Source organism: Phoca vitulina, unplaced genomic scaffold (assembly GCF_004348235.1).
Source record: "Phoca vitulina isolate PV1807 unplaced genomic scaffold, GSC_HSeal_1.0 scaffold1, whole genome shotgun sequence".
Lineage (NCBI taxonomy): Eukaryota > Metazoa > Chordata > Mammalia > Carnivora > Phocidae > Phoca > Phoca vitulina.
The window spans coordinates 38,548,186-38,566,209 of NW_022589704.1; the positions used below are offsets into that span (position 1 = coordinate 38,548,186).

Genomic DNA, 18,024 nt, shown 5'->3' on the forward strand with positions numbered 1-18,024 from the left:
ATCATAGGGTATTTGTCTTTCTCTGTCTGAATTATTTCACTTAACAGAATATACTCTAGGTTCATCCATGTTGGTTGCAAATGGTAAGATCTCATCCTTTTTATGGCTGTGTAGTAGCGTGCACGTGTGTGTGTCCGCGTGCACGCGCATATATCCTTTTGAATTAGTGTTTTCATTTTCTTTGGGTAAATACCCAGTAGTGGAATCACTGGATCATGTGGTATTTCTATTTTTAATTCTTTAAGGAACCTCCATACTGTTTTCCACAGTGGCTGTACCAGTTTCCATTCCCACCAACAGTGCACAAGGGTTCCTTTTTCTCCTCATCCTTGCCAACACTTATTATTTCTTGTCTTTTTTATTTTAGCCATCCTGACATGTGTAATGTGATATCTCATTGTGGTTTTGATTTGCATTTCCTTGGTGATGGGTGATGTTGAGCATCTTTTCATGTGTCTGTTGGCCATCTGTATGTCTTCTTTGGAAAAATACCTATTCAGGTCCTCGGCTCATTTTTAATCGTGTTATTTGTGGGTTTTGGTGTTGAGTTGTATAAGTTCTCTCTATATTTTGGCTATTAAGCTCTTATAGGATATATCATTTACAAATATCTTCTTTTAAAATACAAAATGCGCCATAACCAAAGCATTTGTTAGCTTTAGTAAAACAATGTTGGTCATCACACAGTGGCTTCTTATGATTATGGCTCAAAGATTTAGATGTTCCCTGAAGCTCTCATTTTTAGTTTATATTAATAACTATTTAGAATCCCTTCACTAGAAACTGCCATTATGGTTTCTAAAGAATATTAAATCATGTTAATATACTCTATGCCTCCTTAGCTTAGATTGTATATGCCTTAATTCCATGTGAATGCTCTCTGCATTGCCTTCTCATTCATAATAAGATGATGCATTTCTCTGGAGTGACCAAAAATTGGTTTTCTACTACTGATAAATGTAAGAGCCTGTAAGGTAGTAGTTGTGAATGAAAGTGTTTGGGGATGAATGCAGATAACTAGAACTGAAACACAAAAAAAGGAGGGAGCAAATGAATAAAAGAGGAATGAAGAAGAGTTGGTTTTAGAGCTCCTTCATCTAATTAGCAGTAATAATACTGCATTTTTGAGGTAAAAAGAAGACATCAGATTGCCTCTCATTTTACTAATAATAAAACTGCAATCTGGAGATGTTAAATGATCTTCCTGAGTGGTATTAGGTACCCCAAGATGTCATCCTGAGTTTCTTTAAGTACAAGCGACTTTGAGAAACCTATTATAACAAGACTTTCTTCTTAGCGATCGCAAAACACTGTTTCTTAAGAATTATGTTCTAAGTCCCAACACATGAAAAGTGGGGCACTGAAAATACAGATACAGACTGCAATGAATGGTGCAAGCTCAGGACTGGCCTGAGCCTCCCCATTCACTTTGGGTGCATCTCAATCTGGGAGCAGAGGCACTACATCCAAACACCTAAGTATTACCTGGCATACCTAATGTTCCAGATTTGGGAGACTGTAATTTCATTATTTAAAGAAATGTTTTATTTTTTCCTGAATCATCCCCCCCATCTTAAACACATAAGCAGATTCACACTCTCTGACTAAGGGTTTTCACCATTCTGAGGAACTCAAGAATCAGCATCAAAGAGGCAAGAAGGGGCAGATTTACTGTGTCACCTTTCTCTTGAAATCTGTTTTTCTAAAGATTTGCTTTTGTAAAGTAGATGGAATAAACTGTAACAGTAAGCAGATATATCAGTTGTTCACATTTAATCACTGCAATTTTCACAAAACCTGGTGACCAGAGAAAGGTGATTTGATGTGGACATGAAACCTAGCTTTGGAGAGACTGGGCCATATCCCAGTTCTGTTGCTTACCTGCAGTGGGTCTTGGAGAAGTTGCTTCCTCTTCCTGAGCCTCTGTTTCCTTATTTACCTTGTAGGTTGGTAATTCTGAGGATTAAATGAAATAATACATGTAAAGCATTCACTGCTAACCCTGGCTCTGAGTAAGCATCCAGTTAATGGTGGCTGCCGTATATCAGGCAGTAGCGTATTGGAAAGAGCACAGGGTTGGGAGTCAGAAGACTTGGGTTCTAGGCCTGCCTCTGCCACCAGCTAACTCTGGAACCCGGAAGATCACTTGATATGCAAAAGGCCAGGGAAAGAGGGTGGTGTATTAGGTTTGGTTGAGCAAGAAGTGACACTGACAGGTTGTCGAAAATCTTGGGGGTCAGGCTGGATTCACTTTTCTACTTCCCCCAAGAGCTCCAGGAAGTTCATGTGCTGACTCATTATAAATGATGGTGTTCTTCAGTATCATTGCATACTCACAGTTGGGCAACAGGCGTTGTTTCTTCCTTTCTTCAGTATGACCTAAGGTTGGTTCTAGATTCCTGGTTTTACCCAGATTGTAAAAAAGCATAAATAAAGATGATATGAAGCACATCAGGCAAGCAGACTATTTTCATATCTTAGCTATAATAAGCCCTAACTTTTTAGATCCGACAGGGAGAAAGAGCTATTTGGCTATTCTGCTTCACAGTTAGGCAGCTTATCTAGTGGAGAGGCATGAGCGCAGATCTAAGTGCTATGATACACCGCCTGTCTGCTCCTCAGCAAGAGGCCAGATCCGTCTCTGAGGAAGAGGAATAACAATGCTGTGCTCAAAAAGTGTGTGACAAGTGCGTGAGAAAATGCATATGAGAGTCCTCAGGAATAAGAGCTATGTGCTTTTTAACCTTGGATCCTGAATCTTCTGTAAGCCACCCTACTGCTAGAGCTGTGAGAATGTGCTCCACAAAAAAAGTACACTTGGAGGAAAAACATAAAAAGAAGAACTTCAATGCATGACCATATCGAGTTTTATCAGAAGTGATTTCTTCACTGATAACATTGTCATCATCCTTCATGAAATGTGGGGTGTTACTTAAGTGTAAAAAAGATGTACAAGATCGGCTCCAGTCTGAAGAGATTGTTTTAGATGACTGAGGCCATTTCTCCTACCATCAAAATAGATACACTGAAGCCATTTTTCCTGCAATTTCCTGGTAGGTTTAAATTGCAGTCCTTAGGCATCTGCCTTCAGCTCAGGTCATGATCCCAGGGCCCTGGGATTGGGCTCCCTCCTCGGCGGGAAGCCTGCCTGCTTCTCCCTCTCCCATTCCCTCTGCTTGTGTTCCCTCTGTCGCTGTGTCTCTCTGTCAAATAAATAAAATCTTTAAGTTGCAGAACTGAAGAGCTGGTCTGTCTCATGCTGGTCAACCCCAATGTATTTCTTTTTCTTATTAATGAGACAGTATTTAACATGTGAAATTTGACATTGAACAGACCAGAGACAAAATGGATAGATGTCGTTCTCACTGACAAAATGCATTTTCTAAGAGTCTGGCCTTGCCTCGTGTCAGGCATGAGAAGCCGCACCCCGGAGAGCTGGAAGTGGCTGTGCAGGATGAGGGCGGGCACTCCTGGCACACAGGGGGGCATCCTAGTCGTTCTAGACGTGGATGATTGAGGGCCTTTCAACCTTTCTAGCAAGCAGATGTGAGTCTTATTTTCTCAGATTTCCTAGTCTTGCTTTGTGGTAGGCCTGCTCACACTATGGGCCAAGAAGTGTATTAAAGTATATAGGGTTGCCTCTGAAGCCAGTACATCTGAATCCATGGCTCTTTTTCCTCTCTTGTGGTAGCGAAGTAACTAGAGACCCAGATGATAAATAATGATGGAGGCAGACGGGTGTCTCCGCAAAGGCTTAGAGCCTGAACGCATTACTGCACTTCCTCTGCTTTGCGGTTGGTAGTTAGCTCTGTGTTTGGAATGTCTGTAGATTTCCTATCCCCCAGTCTCTGATGGGCTTATGAGACCGTAGTTCACTATATGGCAGTTGCTCTTCAACGTTCCGACAAACAGGAGGCTCACATGCCAGCCTGGAAAATGCAGAGCAAGTCCTCTCTGCCACCATGGTATGGAGTTTCTGTATTAATCTCTGAGGGTTCTTGCCAAGTAGGATGACAGGCTGAGCAGTTGGAGAGCTGCAGTAATGAGGGGGGAGTAGTGGTTTTGTCGAAGGGGGGATACTTTCTGAAAATGGCTGTGTCTAGAGATTAATTATGAATGAAATGCCGACCCAAATTAAGAAATAAGCAAGAATTAATTATGAAATGAGTGTCTCGGGGAGATAGTTTTTCTAGTGGACTGGAGCTTTAAAAAATTATTTTTTTAAAGATATGATAACTTTTTTCATTTATGAAACTCTGCTTTTTATTCTTATGAAAAGTTTTTACCAAAAAATGCCAAGAAATTCTTGTTCTCCTCAGAAAGTCCCTCCATGCTACGACTCCCAGTGCATCTGTCACTCTGTCACACCTTATTTCCTTCATAAGACTTACCCCAATTTAATCATTATGTTTAGTTATTGGTTTGCTCGTTATCTATCTCTCCCTCTAGGATATAAGCCTGTGAGAACAAGGACTTTGTTGCAATTGAATGTGGCTTTGCCCTCGTGTGGGGTCCTGGCACGTAATTTGTACTCAATGAATATCGTTCTTAGGGAATTCTTTTTTTTTTTTTTTTTTAAGATTTTTATTTATTTGAGAGAGAGAGACAGAGATAGCGAGAGAGAGCATGAGCAGGGAGGAGAGGGAGAAGCAGACTCCCACTGAGCAGGGAGCCCGATGCAGGACTCGATCCCAGGACCCTGGGATCAACGACCTGAGCTGAAGGCAGACGCTTAACCAACTGAGCCACCCAGGCGACCTGTTCTTAGGGAATTCTTAAACTTGGGTTATGACTGTGGACCACTCCAGATAAGACATACCAAAATCACTTTTATATCTCTGTATCTTCATCGGGGCAATTGAAGGAAATACGAGTAATTACAGTACAAAGCTGTCTTGAGAATGAACTCAGATAACACAGGCAGAGTGCTTAAAATGAGGCCTAACACATCATTCAATAAATTCAGCCATTATTACTATTGTTGCTAATACCTAGCCTTCAGAGCTGGCATGGTATTTTACCGTCTTTAGGTGTGCAAGAAATGTGTTATATCCACCCAGAATAGTTATATTTTTGTTTGGACTTCCAAGAGTTTTCATTCTGGAACTGTTCCTTACTGAGTTTTCTTCTATGGGGTTTAAATTCCCACATTTGACAAGGATGTCTTCTTCATCTTTTCCCAGAGCCAGCCACAGGCGAAGAAGTTACCTGCTCATAATGCATAGTTTGAAGAGTTTCTTTTGCTGGTTATCCCTGGATGCAGGAATTCCCACTATGGGGACATTCCACACTGTATTTATAGATCCAGCTACATTTTAACCAAGGTGACCTATTGAAATAGGAATAAGACATTAGTTAGTTAGTAGATAGGATTCCTCTAAAAAAGCCTTTCGATACTCATGCATTAGTATGTGCAAAACCTTGTGGTAGATATAAATTGATCTCTGTCCGTGTGGATCTTAACAGAGATGGAAGTAATAGGTACTTAAATGAACAGATAACCAACATCATTGGCCACAAAAGGGTATATGACAGTTGAGGAGTGGGGATAGTAAAGGCCAGAATTCCCTTCCCTTGACTCACATTTACTGAATCCCTGGTGAGGATTTCTGTACCACCACGGGTTACACAAATATTTGTGAACTAGTCTTAGCAGGAAGTCCTGCTGGTCTAAGAAGATATTAATAGGGATATTAGAGAAATTATGAATGTTTTAAAAATTCTAATGGAAGTTTTACCTTTATTTGTATTTCTAAATCTATCTAGGCTAACAAAACAATCACTGGATTACTTTAATTGAATTTTATCTTTCTTTGTGATTGGTAACTTTGAATTTCTCATGCTGATTACAAACTCTGAATTCATCATGTATCCCCCACCCATTTCATATATTCCCTGCTTTGTTTAATGGTACCTCTGCCATATGACTCCCATACCTAGTCACTAGCTACCTTTCATCTATGGAATAAATGGAAAAGGTCTTTGCATGAACACACCTCACTTCCTGATGTGGTCTTGCCTCCCCAACTGGCTTATGGTCCAGCCTTGACTACTGTCACTCAAGTACTTTTACTTCTCAAGTTTCCTGATGATGCAATGTTTCCCCATACTTCCAGGCAGTCTGCTAGGAACATCCTTCTCCTTGTTATTTATCCAGAAAAACCCTACACACCTACAGATCCTTCAAGTCTTGGCACAAATAGTATCCACTTAAAGCCTTTCCTGACTCTGCTGAGCAGACTTATAACTCAGTGTATTAAAATTGTTTTTGTGCAAGGCCACTCACATGGATCTTTTGGATTAATTAGACAAAGGTGTCTTGTAGTCTTATAGAGAAATGCAGCCCTGAGTTAGGGCTCAGGGTTTGGTGAGCAGAGCCAAAGGTAGGCTGGATTTCAGTGCCCATTCAACCCAGTCAGATCCCCTAGTACAGAGTACAGACTGCACAAGCTTTAGGGGAGACCATTTGCTTGCATATTTTGATGCCAGAGTGTAAACTGTCCTCATGGGCAGAGGCCAGACTTTTCTTCCTCATCTGCCAGGGGACAGCTCAATGGCTCAGTAAGTATTTATAAATGAATGAAGGAATAAATGAAATGTGCAAATTTAAAAATTAATTTTTAATTGTCAAAGCACTTTGTATGGGAAAGACAAGCTTTCAAAATATGGCATCTTCAAGGGGAGAAATAGTGAAAGAGGTTCTACAGGTGAACAGGCTTGGGTGCTGCCTGAAGAGTCATTGGACCCCCAAATTAGAGGCCCTGGAGAGCCCAGAGGAAGCCCCCCTTTGCCTACTCCACAGCCCAGCTCCAAGCTGACTCTGGCCCCTGCCTCCAGCAGCCCTGACCACTAGCACTGCCACCACACGTGATTCCCTTAGGGAAAAGCCTGTGGACACTCTCTCACACAGGCAAAATGTGGACGTGACAGGTAATTTAGATCAGGACTACTCCCATTTCCAAAAAAATCTTGACATTAAAAAGTGATCTCTTCCAAGAGTCCTTAGGAATTTTCCAGAATGCTTGTATTTGTTTTTGATTTATTAATTACATGATGAAGAGGTGGGAAGAGGGGTAAGGAAACTGAAATCTGAAGGATTAGGCACCACTGCCAACTGAAAAATGAGAGTATTGATAAAGCACTTTCTAAATCATAATGCAAATAAAAATTCAAATTCATTTTAGATAGATTAAAATACATTTTATTTCTAGGACTACATCTACTAGATAAAATGAGGTCCATGGTTTTCTCCTTCTTTCTCCCTCTCTCTCTAGCCCTTGTTTTCTCTCTTAATTTAAAATCCTGATTGTAATTTCTTATTTGTCTTATATTTTGAGTCCTTATAAGCTACCAAAAATCAGTTCTGGGAAAATGGTGAATAAATTAATAAATAAGTAGAGAGAGAGAGAGAGATTCCTTAATCATTTAACTGATTGTGAAGATTTAGATGTAATTGTGATACTTCTGGCTCACTGGATTTGGATAATTGATTTGTCTATGTAAAGGAAAGAAGAGAGGGTAAGCATGTGGCCTCCTGGTTAACATTTGAAGAATACAGAAAGCACCAAGAGATTAAGTCAGACCAGATGTCTGGAGGGCTTTAAATTTTCTTTATATTGATGCCAGCATGATTTCCCAAAGATGGGTTCAGACCTGCCCTCCCTGAGTGGTTCTGGCTGCAAAGATTAAAATGAGGTAAACTCATTATAGCCTTAGTGTAGCTGGCTTTGAAAGATTTGAAAAATGTCCTTTTATTGAGACTGAATAACTGGATGTGCTTTTGCTGCCAATATCAACACAGTCCAAGGGCCCTCCTGTTATTTTCTGCTAGAGTTTTCTTAGGACATGGAATGGGGTGGGAGAGGGGGTGTGAAAAGCCTCAGAGGATTGTGTTTTGTTTTGCTTTTTTTTTTTTTTTCCCTGTTCTTGGCTCATACTGCAGGTTGATGGTAAATATTGGGCAACTTATTTAACCACACTATTCCTCAATTTCCTTATTAGCAATGCTGTCTTGTTTATAAGGAGTTTTGAAATTTTTGCAAGCATACAAAATGCTGGTGTAGATAGCCAATGTAGATATCTTATTTCTCATCCACTTGATGTCTCCAATAGTGGAGACCACCTGAATCTGACTCATTTGTAGTAATTGTTAAAATACAGATCCTTAGGCCCACGCTCAGATTTTCTGAATTAGAATCTCAGGGGGTACAGCCAAAAATCTCCATTGTAAACAAGCTTCTAGGGTGATTCTGATGCACTCCGTGTTCCTCAGAGTTTCTCTGCTTTCTGGTGAGCCGGAGATAGAACTGAATGGTTTGAGCTAAGCCTAAAAATCCCCCGGTATCTCCCAGGGTTTTCTGGACTGACACTGACCTAATCCGGACTATTTTCCCCAGAGCTACTGCACACTATTTGAGTCATTCATTTAAAAAATATTTGAAGCTTTATTTTGTTAATCCCTGTCCTCAGAATATCTAGTAGGATGTTAGGGCTAGCAGGTCAGTCAGGAGTAGGATGAAATTAACACTCAGACTTCCAAAAAGAACTGAAAGAACAGAGCCAATGAGCATTAGTCTTCCTGCTTTCGGTTTAATGTTGGGCTTCCCCTAGGTTGGGATCCTATTTTTGATTTGGCCACTGACTCAACTTTGACCTTGGGAAAACCACTTAATCTTTCTGTAGTTTTCCCCTCCACAATATATTCTTTCTCCATCCTCATGAAACATTTGCTAGAGAAGCTGTTAAGTTTATTCAGAGGAAGAGTTCGGTTATCGTAACCAAATATTATACAACTCGATATAATTTAGGAGGCAGTAATTATCTTAGATTATGGATGAGTAATGGTGATTGTGTCTTAAGACTCAAGAGGATCAAAAAAGTTTGTCCAGTCCTTCCCTTTGTGTTGAGATCTGAGTCTTTAGAGAAAAGAGTACTCAGGCTTAAGGATTTACTGGGTAAGATGCTATAGAAACTGCAGAGAGACACGCAGAGTTCCTGTTTCTCTGCTCAGCAGCCTGGGAGAATGAGAGGACAGCTGTTCGCTCCCAGCTGTGTCCCACTACCTGTCCCTGATGGGGTGATTCTACTGTATTACATTCATCACACTTACCTCCTTTTCTTGGACTAATTCTACTATCTTGAGACCTATAGTGATTTTCTATTGTTGCATAAAAAATGACCACAAACTTAGTAGCTTAAAACACACAATTATATCACTGTTTCTGTGGATCAGGAGTCCACCCATGGCGTAGCTGGGTCTTTTGCTCAGCATCTCACAAGACTGAAATCAAGGTATCAGCTGGACTGCATTCTCACCTGGAGGCTCAAGTGGCGAAGGACCTTCTTCGCCAAGTTCTGCTTCAAAGCTCTTTTAGGATGTTGGCAGAATTGTAGCTATAGAATTCATGGCAGGTTACTTCAAATCCAGCAACAGTGAGAGTCTCTGACCTCCCCGATGCTTTTTTAAAGGTCTTACCTAATTAGATCAGGCCAACTCAGGATCATCACCCTTTTGTTTAACTTAAAATCAACTGATTAGCTTTAGTTACATCTGAAATATGCCTTCACCTTTGCCATACTCCATGGGTTATAAGTGAGTTACAGGTCCCACTCACACTCAAGAGATGGGGCTTATACAAAGGCATGGGTCATGGTGGGTCCTCTTACTATTCTGCCTACCACAAAACCACAATGAATTAAAATTCTACAACTAAGTATGTGCAAGAACTTAATTGGGAACTTGAAACATTGAATGAATTCTCATTCCCATGTATGTGACTGTTTTGTTAATTCTTAATTAGCTAAAAACAGCCTTCAGTTAAGGGAAAGTATTTTGTTGTCAAGAGGGAAGGAACAGGCTTAACAAGAGTGTGATAGATAAATTGTGTCCTGTCCTGTCCTAAGCAACTAAAACATTAATTAGGGATTATTGCTTATCTAGAGAATGGGTCATCCTGAATTATTTTTATTTCCCAGTCCACCCAGTATGACTCAATTCATGAAAATGAGTTCACTCATATTTATTCAAGATTACAACTATGGGTTACTCTTTTAAGAAGAGTTGTCCCCAAAGTCAACCTATAACACTTTTTGATACACCAACACTACCAAGAAAAGCATAGACAACAAAACCTCCTACTAGGTGTAAGCAATAGTGATCGCCTTTTCAACACATTTCTTATCAACACACTGAAGATAGAATGACAATGTATCAGATTAATATTGTTCTGTAAATAAAATGCATAACTAAATTAAAAAGTGAACAGGCTGAAAGAGATTAGCAGGAGATAATGCAAGAGTTAATCTCTTACGAACCATGAGAGACTATGGACTCTGAGAAACAACCTGAGGGTTCTAGAGGGGAGGGGGATGGGGGGATGGGTTAGCCTGGTGATGGGTATTAAAGAGGGCATGTATTGAATGGAGCACTGGGTGTTATACACAAACAATGAATCATGGAACACTACATCAAAAACTAATGATGTAATGTATGGTGATTAACATAACATAATAAAATAAAATTTTAAAAGAGAGTTAATCTCTTTATTTTGTAGTTTATACAAATCAATAAGAAATCCTGAAGCTTTAAATGATAAATGGACTTCACACTCATAGGATGGCTATTATAAAAATAATAATAGTAATAACAAGTATTGATGAGGAAGTAGACAAATTGGAACCCTTGTGCACTGCTGATAGGAATGTAGAATGATACAGCTACTATGGAAAACGGTATGACAGCTCCTTAAAAGATTTACAATAGAATTGCTACATGATCCAGCGTTTCCACTTCTGGGTATATACATAAAAGAATTGAAAACAGGGACTTGAATGGATATTTGTACACCAATATACATAAGATTTTTTTATAATAGCCAAAAGATGGAAACAACCCAAGTGTCCATCGATGGACGAATGGATTAACAAAATGCGGTATATACCTACAATGGAATATTGTTCAACCTTAAAAAGAAAGGAAATTCTAACCCATGTTATAACATGGACCTGGAAAACATTATGCTAGGTAAAATAAGCCAGTCACAAAGGACAAATATTGTATGATTCCACATACCTGAGGTACCTACTATAGTCAAATTCACAGAAAATAGAATTGTGGTTGCCGGGATGGGAGAGGATGGGAGTTAGTGTTCAATGGGTACAGAGTTTCAGTCTGGAAAGATTTAAAAGTTTCAGAGATGGGTGGTAGAGATGGTTGCAAAACACTGTCAGTGTACTAACTGCTACAGAACTGTGCATTTAAAAATGGCTAAATGTCTATCAATTTTATGTGATGTGTATTTTATCACAATTTTTTAAAAAACTTGAAAAGATAGGGGCGCCTGGGTGGCTCAGTTGGTTAAGCGACTGCCTTCAGCTCAGGTCATGATCCTGGAGATCCAGCATCGAGTCCCGCATCGGGCTCCCTGCTCAGCAGGGAGTCTGTTTCTCCCTCTGACCCTACCCCCTCTCATGTGCTCTCTCTCTCTCATTCTCTCTCTCAAATAAATAAATAAAATCTTTAAAAAAAAAAAAAAAAAAACTTGAAAAGATAAACAGGCCAAGGAGATGAACATGTAGGTCACAAAGTAGGAAATGTTACAAGCAAGCTGACTTGGAGAAAGATGCTCAGCTATGTTGGTAACCAAAGAAATGAAACATTTTAAATTTTATTTAAAGGAGTATCATCTTTTAGTCTAATGGGATAATGAGTATTATGTGTCTAGCACACAAAGTCTGGAATATAATTATATTCAAAACATATTTTACTTCTCTCCTTCTTCCTGTTTCCCTAGAACAGAGATAAAGTTTTCATTTAATAATTCTATATTTCTTTTAAAAAATTCTATACAAAAGATAGATTTTAAATCATTCCTGGGACTCTTAGTATGCTAGTTCAATTTTTAAAAAAGTTAACTTCTTCCTTGAGGCTTCCAAGTTGAGGTTCCAGTGTAAGGAAGATATCACAAGAATTATATTAACAAGAATTATATCAAATGCAATCTGAAATAATTTATTATATTAAAAATGTGTTGGCTGCAAAGAGTAATTAGATGACTTCCCCCCAATATATCCTAGCGTTTGTAATAACAAGAGTCACAAGCTCTGAGCCAGTATTATCTGTGTCCTAAAACTGATATTCTTATAATTGAGCCCCTTTGCATGCCTGATCTGATAAGGCGTGTGGCCACACACCTGCTTTATTATCTCTTTGTTATCTCATCATTTCCATGGGTCATGATATCTTTTGGCAATTGAATGAAGGCATCTAGAGCAAATCTTTTTAATGGTAATGAAATGTAGCTAACAATACATCTCTTATTACTTCGTCAAAGAGTGTGAACCAGGCGTTATACTAAGCGTGCTTTAAAAAAAAAATGCTTTTGTTATTTGATTTAATCCTTGTATCCTTCTGAGACAAATGATATGATTCTCATTTTATAGGTGAGAAAACAGAGTCTCAGAGAGTTTTAATAACTCCAAATCATGCAGCTTGCTGGTAGAGCTAGAATTCAAACCCAGGTCTGTCCAACCCCAAACTTCTGATCTTTCCACTGCACTATACTGCATGTAGGAATATAATTATATTTACTTCCTAAGTGTTAGAGTGATTTATAAGAATGAAAATTTAAACATGTGACTTTGTAAAAATAGCCCATCAATAATCATAGCTCCTAAAATTCCATATTAATCCAGGAGCATTTTTTTTTTTTTTAGTCAAAGTTGTTTAGCTTTCGCAAACAAGCTGTTGTACATTCAGAGTAAAGTGCTTCCTATTCCATGTCAAAAGTGCAGATTTGTTTCCTGATAAGATGTACTATTTTGGAAACTGTCTATTTCTTATTGTGATTCAGGTGCAAATAACAGGAAAACATATTTTTTTCCTATCTTGGCAAAGGGGAGGCATTTCTAAAAAAGAATGCTTAATGTAATGATTTAAATGGACATTATTTTGTGCTGTGAGTTAGGAGAAAACAGATTATAGCACAGGACTGAAAGAAGTAACAATGGTCTACTGACCTCGACAGGAAAATCCAGCCAGGGAATTTCCCCGAGACTCTAACACATGAGGCGGGTCCTCAGAGACACTCAGTGCTCTTCCCTGCCCAACAAAATGAAAAAATGTAAAACTGTAGATTTTCTGAGACACCCAGACAAATGCAAACTCTGAAAATGAATCACTTTGCAAGAACTGATATTCATATCTATGTAAGTGTTGAATCACTAAGTGGTACACCTGAAACTGATATTACACTGTATGTTAACTAACTGGAATTCAAATAAAAACTTAAAAAAAATCTAACATCAAAAGAGATACAAAAAAACCAAACTTGTCTTTGCAATTCTTCGACAACTAAACAAATAGTAATATTAATATGTATGTAATGTGGATTTTAAATGGTTGTGAAAACAAAGAAAATATTTTTTTAAATATCCTATTTCTCTTTAGAAATTCAAATATTTTCAAAGATTCTCCCAAAAAAAGTGTGAAAATTGGCCACAAGCCAATCCTAATATGAAAGACAAGCATGAGCACACACACACACATAACAATCTCCTTTCACTCCAAGCATTCTAATCTATGTACTGCTGCTTCTGTTTGCAGAGCTCACACTTGTTTTAACCGCCTGGATCTCCCCCCGTACCCATCATTCTCCATGCTTTATGAAAAACTCTTGACAGCAGTGGAAGAGACCAGCACTTTTGGACTTGAGTGACCTGGAAAAGTGAGATCGGGCTCCGTATGGACAGGCAATTTCAAAAGCTGCCCTCTCGAAGAATGGCTGAACATTGGAAGTTTGAAGAGTACACTTCCATTAGAGTAAAGCTGAATGCTCTGATTTTCCAGGAACACACACTCTGTCACATTTGGGGACCGGATAGTGGTGATGAGTCCTCTTGGAAGGATTGGGGTGAGCTTGATGCCCAGGGAACAACCCAACAGTCTTTCAATCAACAGTTGTTGACTGCCAAACTTTTTTCCATTTGTGTTATGTTCCAAGACAAAGATGAACCTGTACACGATCAGTTCCACAGTCACTTTTAGGGACTCAGGAGAATCTTGAAACTTACCACTGAACGTGGATCCAGCCAAACTGGCAGCACTTGGCCCAATCTCCAAATTAGCGCAGGTTAAATAATATAATAAAAACCAATATGTCTCCTGAAAGTACATTCACTGAAGCCCTAAGTTATAGCAGAATGTTCATTTTCTTGCTTATGAGTGCCTGCATGGTGTGCACCGTAGGTTTCAGCTTTCATGGGACGCAAGTGAAAGTGAAAGCCAGTCAACATGAGGTAACTTTAAAGATCTGCAATAAGGTGGTCTGTGACAATGTATATGCAAAGTGGTATGTGTGTAACTATGGCTGAAGACAAACTGTTATACAATGAATAACTAATGACAGATTTTATGCTTTATAATGCATGAAAACAATTTAAAAATAACTAGCAATTAATCACAGCATATCAGGAAAAAATACACAGTGAGTTCTGTTTTATTTGTCATAGATTCATTATATTTACGTTCTTTAAGCTGTATATAAGAACCTACCTGTCCTACTGTGTGTGTCACCTGTTCCATTTCCATGTTCCATGCTTACTCGGGCATCATGCTAGTACGTATCCTTTTAAGCACTCTCAAGGGAACAAAAGGGCCTTTTATTTTTATAAAGGTACAAAAAAAATTCCCCGAAATATTTTGCACTGAATGTACCAAAGTTGAAGGGACATTACAATACGACTAACAGCAACTCCATCACTTGACAAGTATAATAGAAAATAGCTTCTAAATTAGACTTCCTTCACAGTGCCATGTCTACCACTACAAGGACTGTGCATCTAAGTAATAATTTTTTAAGACTCACTATATGTGATAGTATGATGTGCATTTATTTAAAATGCATTAGACTTCTTCCATCCATCAAATACTTTACAGGATGGCATTTAATACAGATATTTCGTATTTCCCCCACTGCTTTTTATTTGTACAGCATCATTAAACACTAAGCTCATTTAGGGAACCATCAGCAACACCCAAGAGATCAGCTCTCTTTAGTAATAAGAATTCCATTTTCCCTCGTCGGTGAAGACATCACAAATTGAAACTCTCAGTACTATATTTCTAAGCCTGCATTTTCACTGATGCATAATTTTCTTATCAATATTAAGAAACAATTTTTCTATGGTATCTCAGAAACTGCATGATATCACTAATGTTATTTCTGCATAGTTTTATCAGAGGATGTTCTTCATTTTTATTGCTTTTGGGGTCACTCCACATCATTGTTTTTTTCTTGACTTATGGCCATAACTAATCGGAGTGAGTTCTTCAATAGAGTGAAGTTAAATCATGGATAATAAAAGCACTGGACTAGCATTTGGTTTGCCAGCCTGTGATTTGACAGGTGTTGCCCAAACACCTCTTTGAGAATTATAAGTAGCCATGGAATTCCTATTATGGGATGTTGGCAATCTTGTATTTTATAGGGTCACATGCATGGTTTTCACAGGTGGTTTATAAGAACTAATTGCTCTCCTGTTGGTTAAGCTATGTTTACTGTTGAGACCCTCAAGAGAAATACCACTCATGTTGCATTCCTGAACTAAAGGCAGGTACTATAGCATGGGGAAACGTTCCCCAAAAAAGGTTACTGAAATCTGGAGATAAGAAAGGAAGATTTATCTGTGTACTATAATTGGACCAGAGAAAAAGGGAAGAGAAAAAAGTTTTCATTGGAAATGTTAGTTTGTACTTATTGATCATGAATATAAGTATATATTTAATTTTGCAAACTATTTTTACTTGTTTGTATTTTTTTCATTATAAGGAAAAATAGTATAACATACTTAAAAAAAAAAACACATCTTTGATTGTATATAAGATGGTTCAGAGCTGGCATTCTCTAAGCAGCTGGTATAAAAGGTTACACATTTCTTTCAAAAATAGACCATGTTAGCTTTCATTTTGGTTTGTGACACTTTGTTATCACATTCCACATTATTAGGTAAAAGAGGTTTGAAATAAAATGCACCTCTTTAATTAATCCTAACAAATGTATTTCTTGTTAAGGCATCTAACTTCTTCCCAAATAATAGTATAATCATCCACTGTTGCTATTGTTCTCAGAATTGGGAATTACCAAAGATGTACTTAACATATCAGAACACCATGATAAGTGATCATTAGTAAACAAAAAAGTCCAATAGTAACTATAAAAACATTAAATAACATTTCCACAGAATAAATTAGACTTTAATATCCTCTACAAATAGAAATATCCATAAATATTTTCTTCTGGACTCTGAGCCTAGATGACCTGGCTGTGTGGTCTCGTTTTCTTTAAGAAATTCATGAGTGATGCTTATACTATACTGTCTTCTATAAAAGACAGTCATGATGCATCATGTATGTATGCAGAACGTCTCCTAGATGAAGCCAGAGGCAAACTATCAGCCTTCACTCTGTGCCAACCACTGTGTTTGATGATGAGCCACAAGATTCAAAATATGCCCTTGAGAAACTCACAGTCTAGAGGAGTAGAAGCTAAGGTTTAAAAAAACTATTTTTAATAAAATTTGGTATGTTCTACAATTAAGGAATGAGGAGAGAACGGCTTATTCCATTTGGGAAACCCACTGAAGGTTTCATACGTGGGAGATACTGTGGCTAAAAATAAAAATCACATAAATGCTTTCTCTTGGTAACTAATGGCATGTGATAGTGTGTCAACACTGGTCAGATGGGGAGGCCCAGGGCACATTCACACACGAGGGCTTCAAGTGCGCGGATGGGGAGCCGAACCATGAAGGAGCAGCTCAAGGATCCTCAAGTTATCAGAGAAATGCCCAAATTAAATCCAGTACTTTCCCTGTTTCCTTTCATCTGCACTGCAATGTACTTTTGGTTTTCAGTGGGAAAAATCCCAGTCCTTAAGCCCAAACCACTTCTGGGGTCAGGACGTTTATTTTGTGCACAAAAATGAATGGATTTGGCTAAAGAAGTGTGGTCACATTTTTCTAGCATATGTTGTGTTTATAATTTAGTAGACATTCTGTAATCAATGAAGGAAAATCTGTTTCACCTGCATTAACAATCAGAAGTACTGAAACTACATTCAAAATGATTAACAGTAACGATAGAATGTGTGTGTGCGGTGCTTTAGAGTTTCAAAGTGCTTTCCCCTGCGTCGTCATATGTCTTTTGCTGCTCACATGCTTCTGTGGGGTAGAAGGTATCAATCCCAGCTGGGTTGAGGCTGATTTTCATGGATGGCTTGTAAGACCCATTTCAGCACTTTATGGTTACAATTCTAGGTTTCATTCCAAGAAATGTGGAGACTAATGTTTCTACAAACATATTCCACTATCAGTGAATTTTGCAAGATGCTGCATTTGCCCAAATTCTCATTTCTTCAAACACTCTTAAAGTGTGTCACCTTCTGAAATTCCCATGGAAGCAATTAGTATATTCGTGGAAGAACTCTTCACAGACTTAATACTTGCATTTTACTACTTGTTATGAGAAATTTAAAACAATGCAAAATTTGATGGCATTTGGTGGATTTCTACAGTATAGTAGTTTAGTTTTCTCAGATATTACTTGGAAGCAAGATAATGGGGAAGAAAACCTGCTTTAATCAGAAACCTTATTTTATTTTTTAATAAAAATAAAAGGATGGATCTAGAAGCTCTGGTAGCTAGGTTCCAGTGATGTGGATGAAGGAACCCCTGCAGGTCCTCTTTTCCTCTCTGTCCTCTTCATATTCACTCAATTTTTGTCTGTCTTTCTGCACAAATTGTATTTATGACTTGCCCACTTCTAACTAAGGCAAACATCTTACAACAAAGAGCCTGAAAGTCTTTCCAACTTAACTATATTGGAGAAATTCCCAAGGCAGGTGAAATGATGATATACCATTATTAAAAGACATCTGTAACCCTGCACAGTAAAAACATGCAAAAGAAGAATGTGACCCACTCTCCAAACTGGGCCTGAGTCTCAGGCCCTATTCCCTCTTATCTGCT

The 18,024-nt window shown here is 38.3% G+C and overlaps 1 protein-coding gene across 8 annotated transcripts in view; it reads left to right on the plus strand.

Annotated features, from left to right (window-relative positions):
• Positions 1–16,692, plus strand: part of HECW2 (HECT, C2 and WW domain containing E3 ubiquitin protein ligase 2) — a 357,621-nt gene extending 340,929 nt beyond the window's left edge. For all 8 annotated transcript variants that reach the window (XM_032405743.1, XM_032405753.1, XM_032405716.1 and 5 more), the window contains one exon: positions 13,604–16,692. In XM_032405743.1, the coding sequence (XP_032261634.1) occupies positions 13,604–13,715 (112 nt within the window). In that variant the 3' untranslated portion in view covers positions 13,716–16,692. The remainder of the gene's footprint in view (positions 1–13,603) is intronic.
• The last annotated feature ends 1,332 nt before the right edge of the window (positions 16,693–18,024 follow it).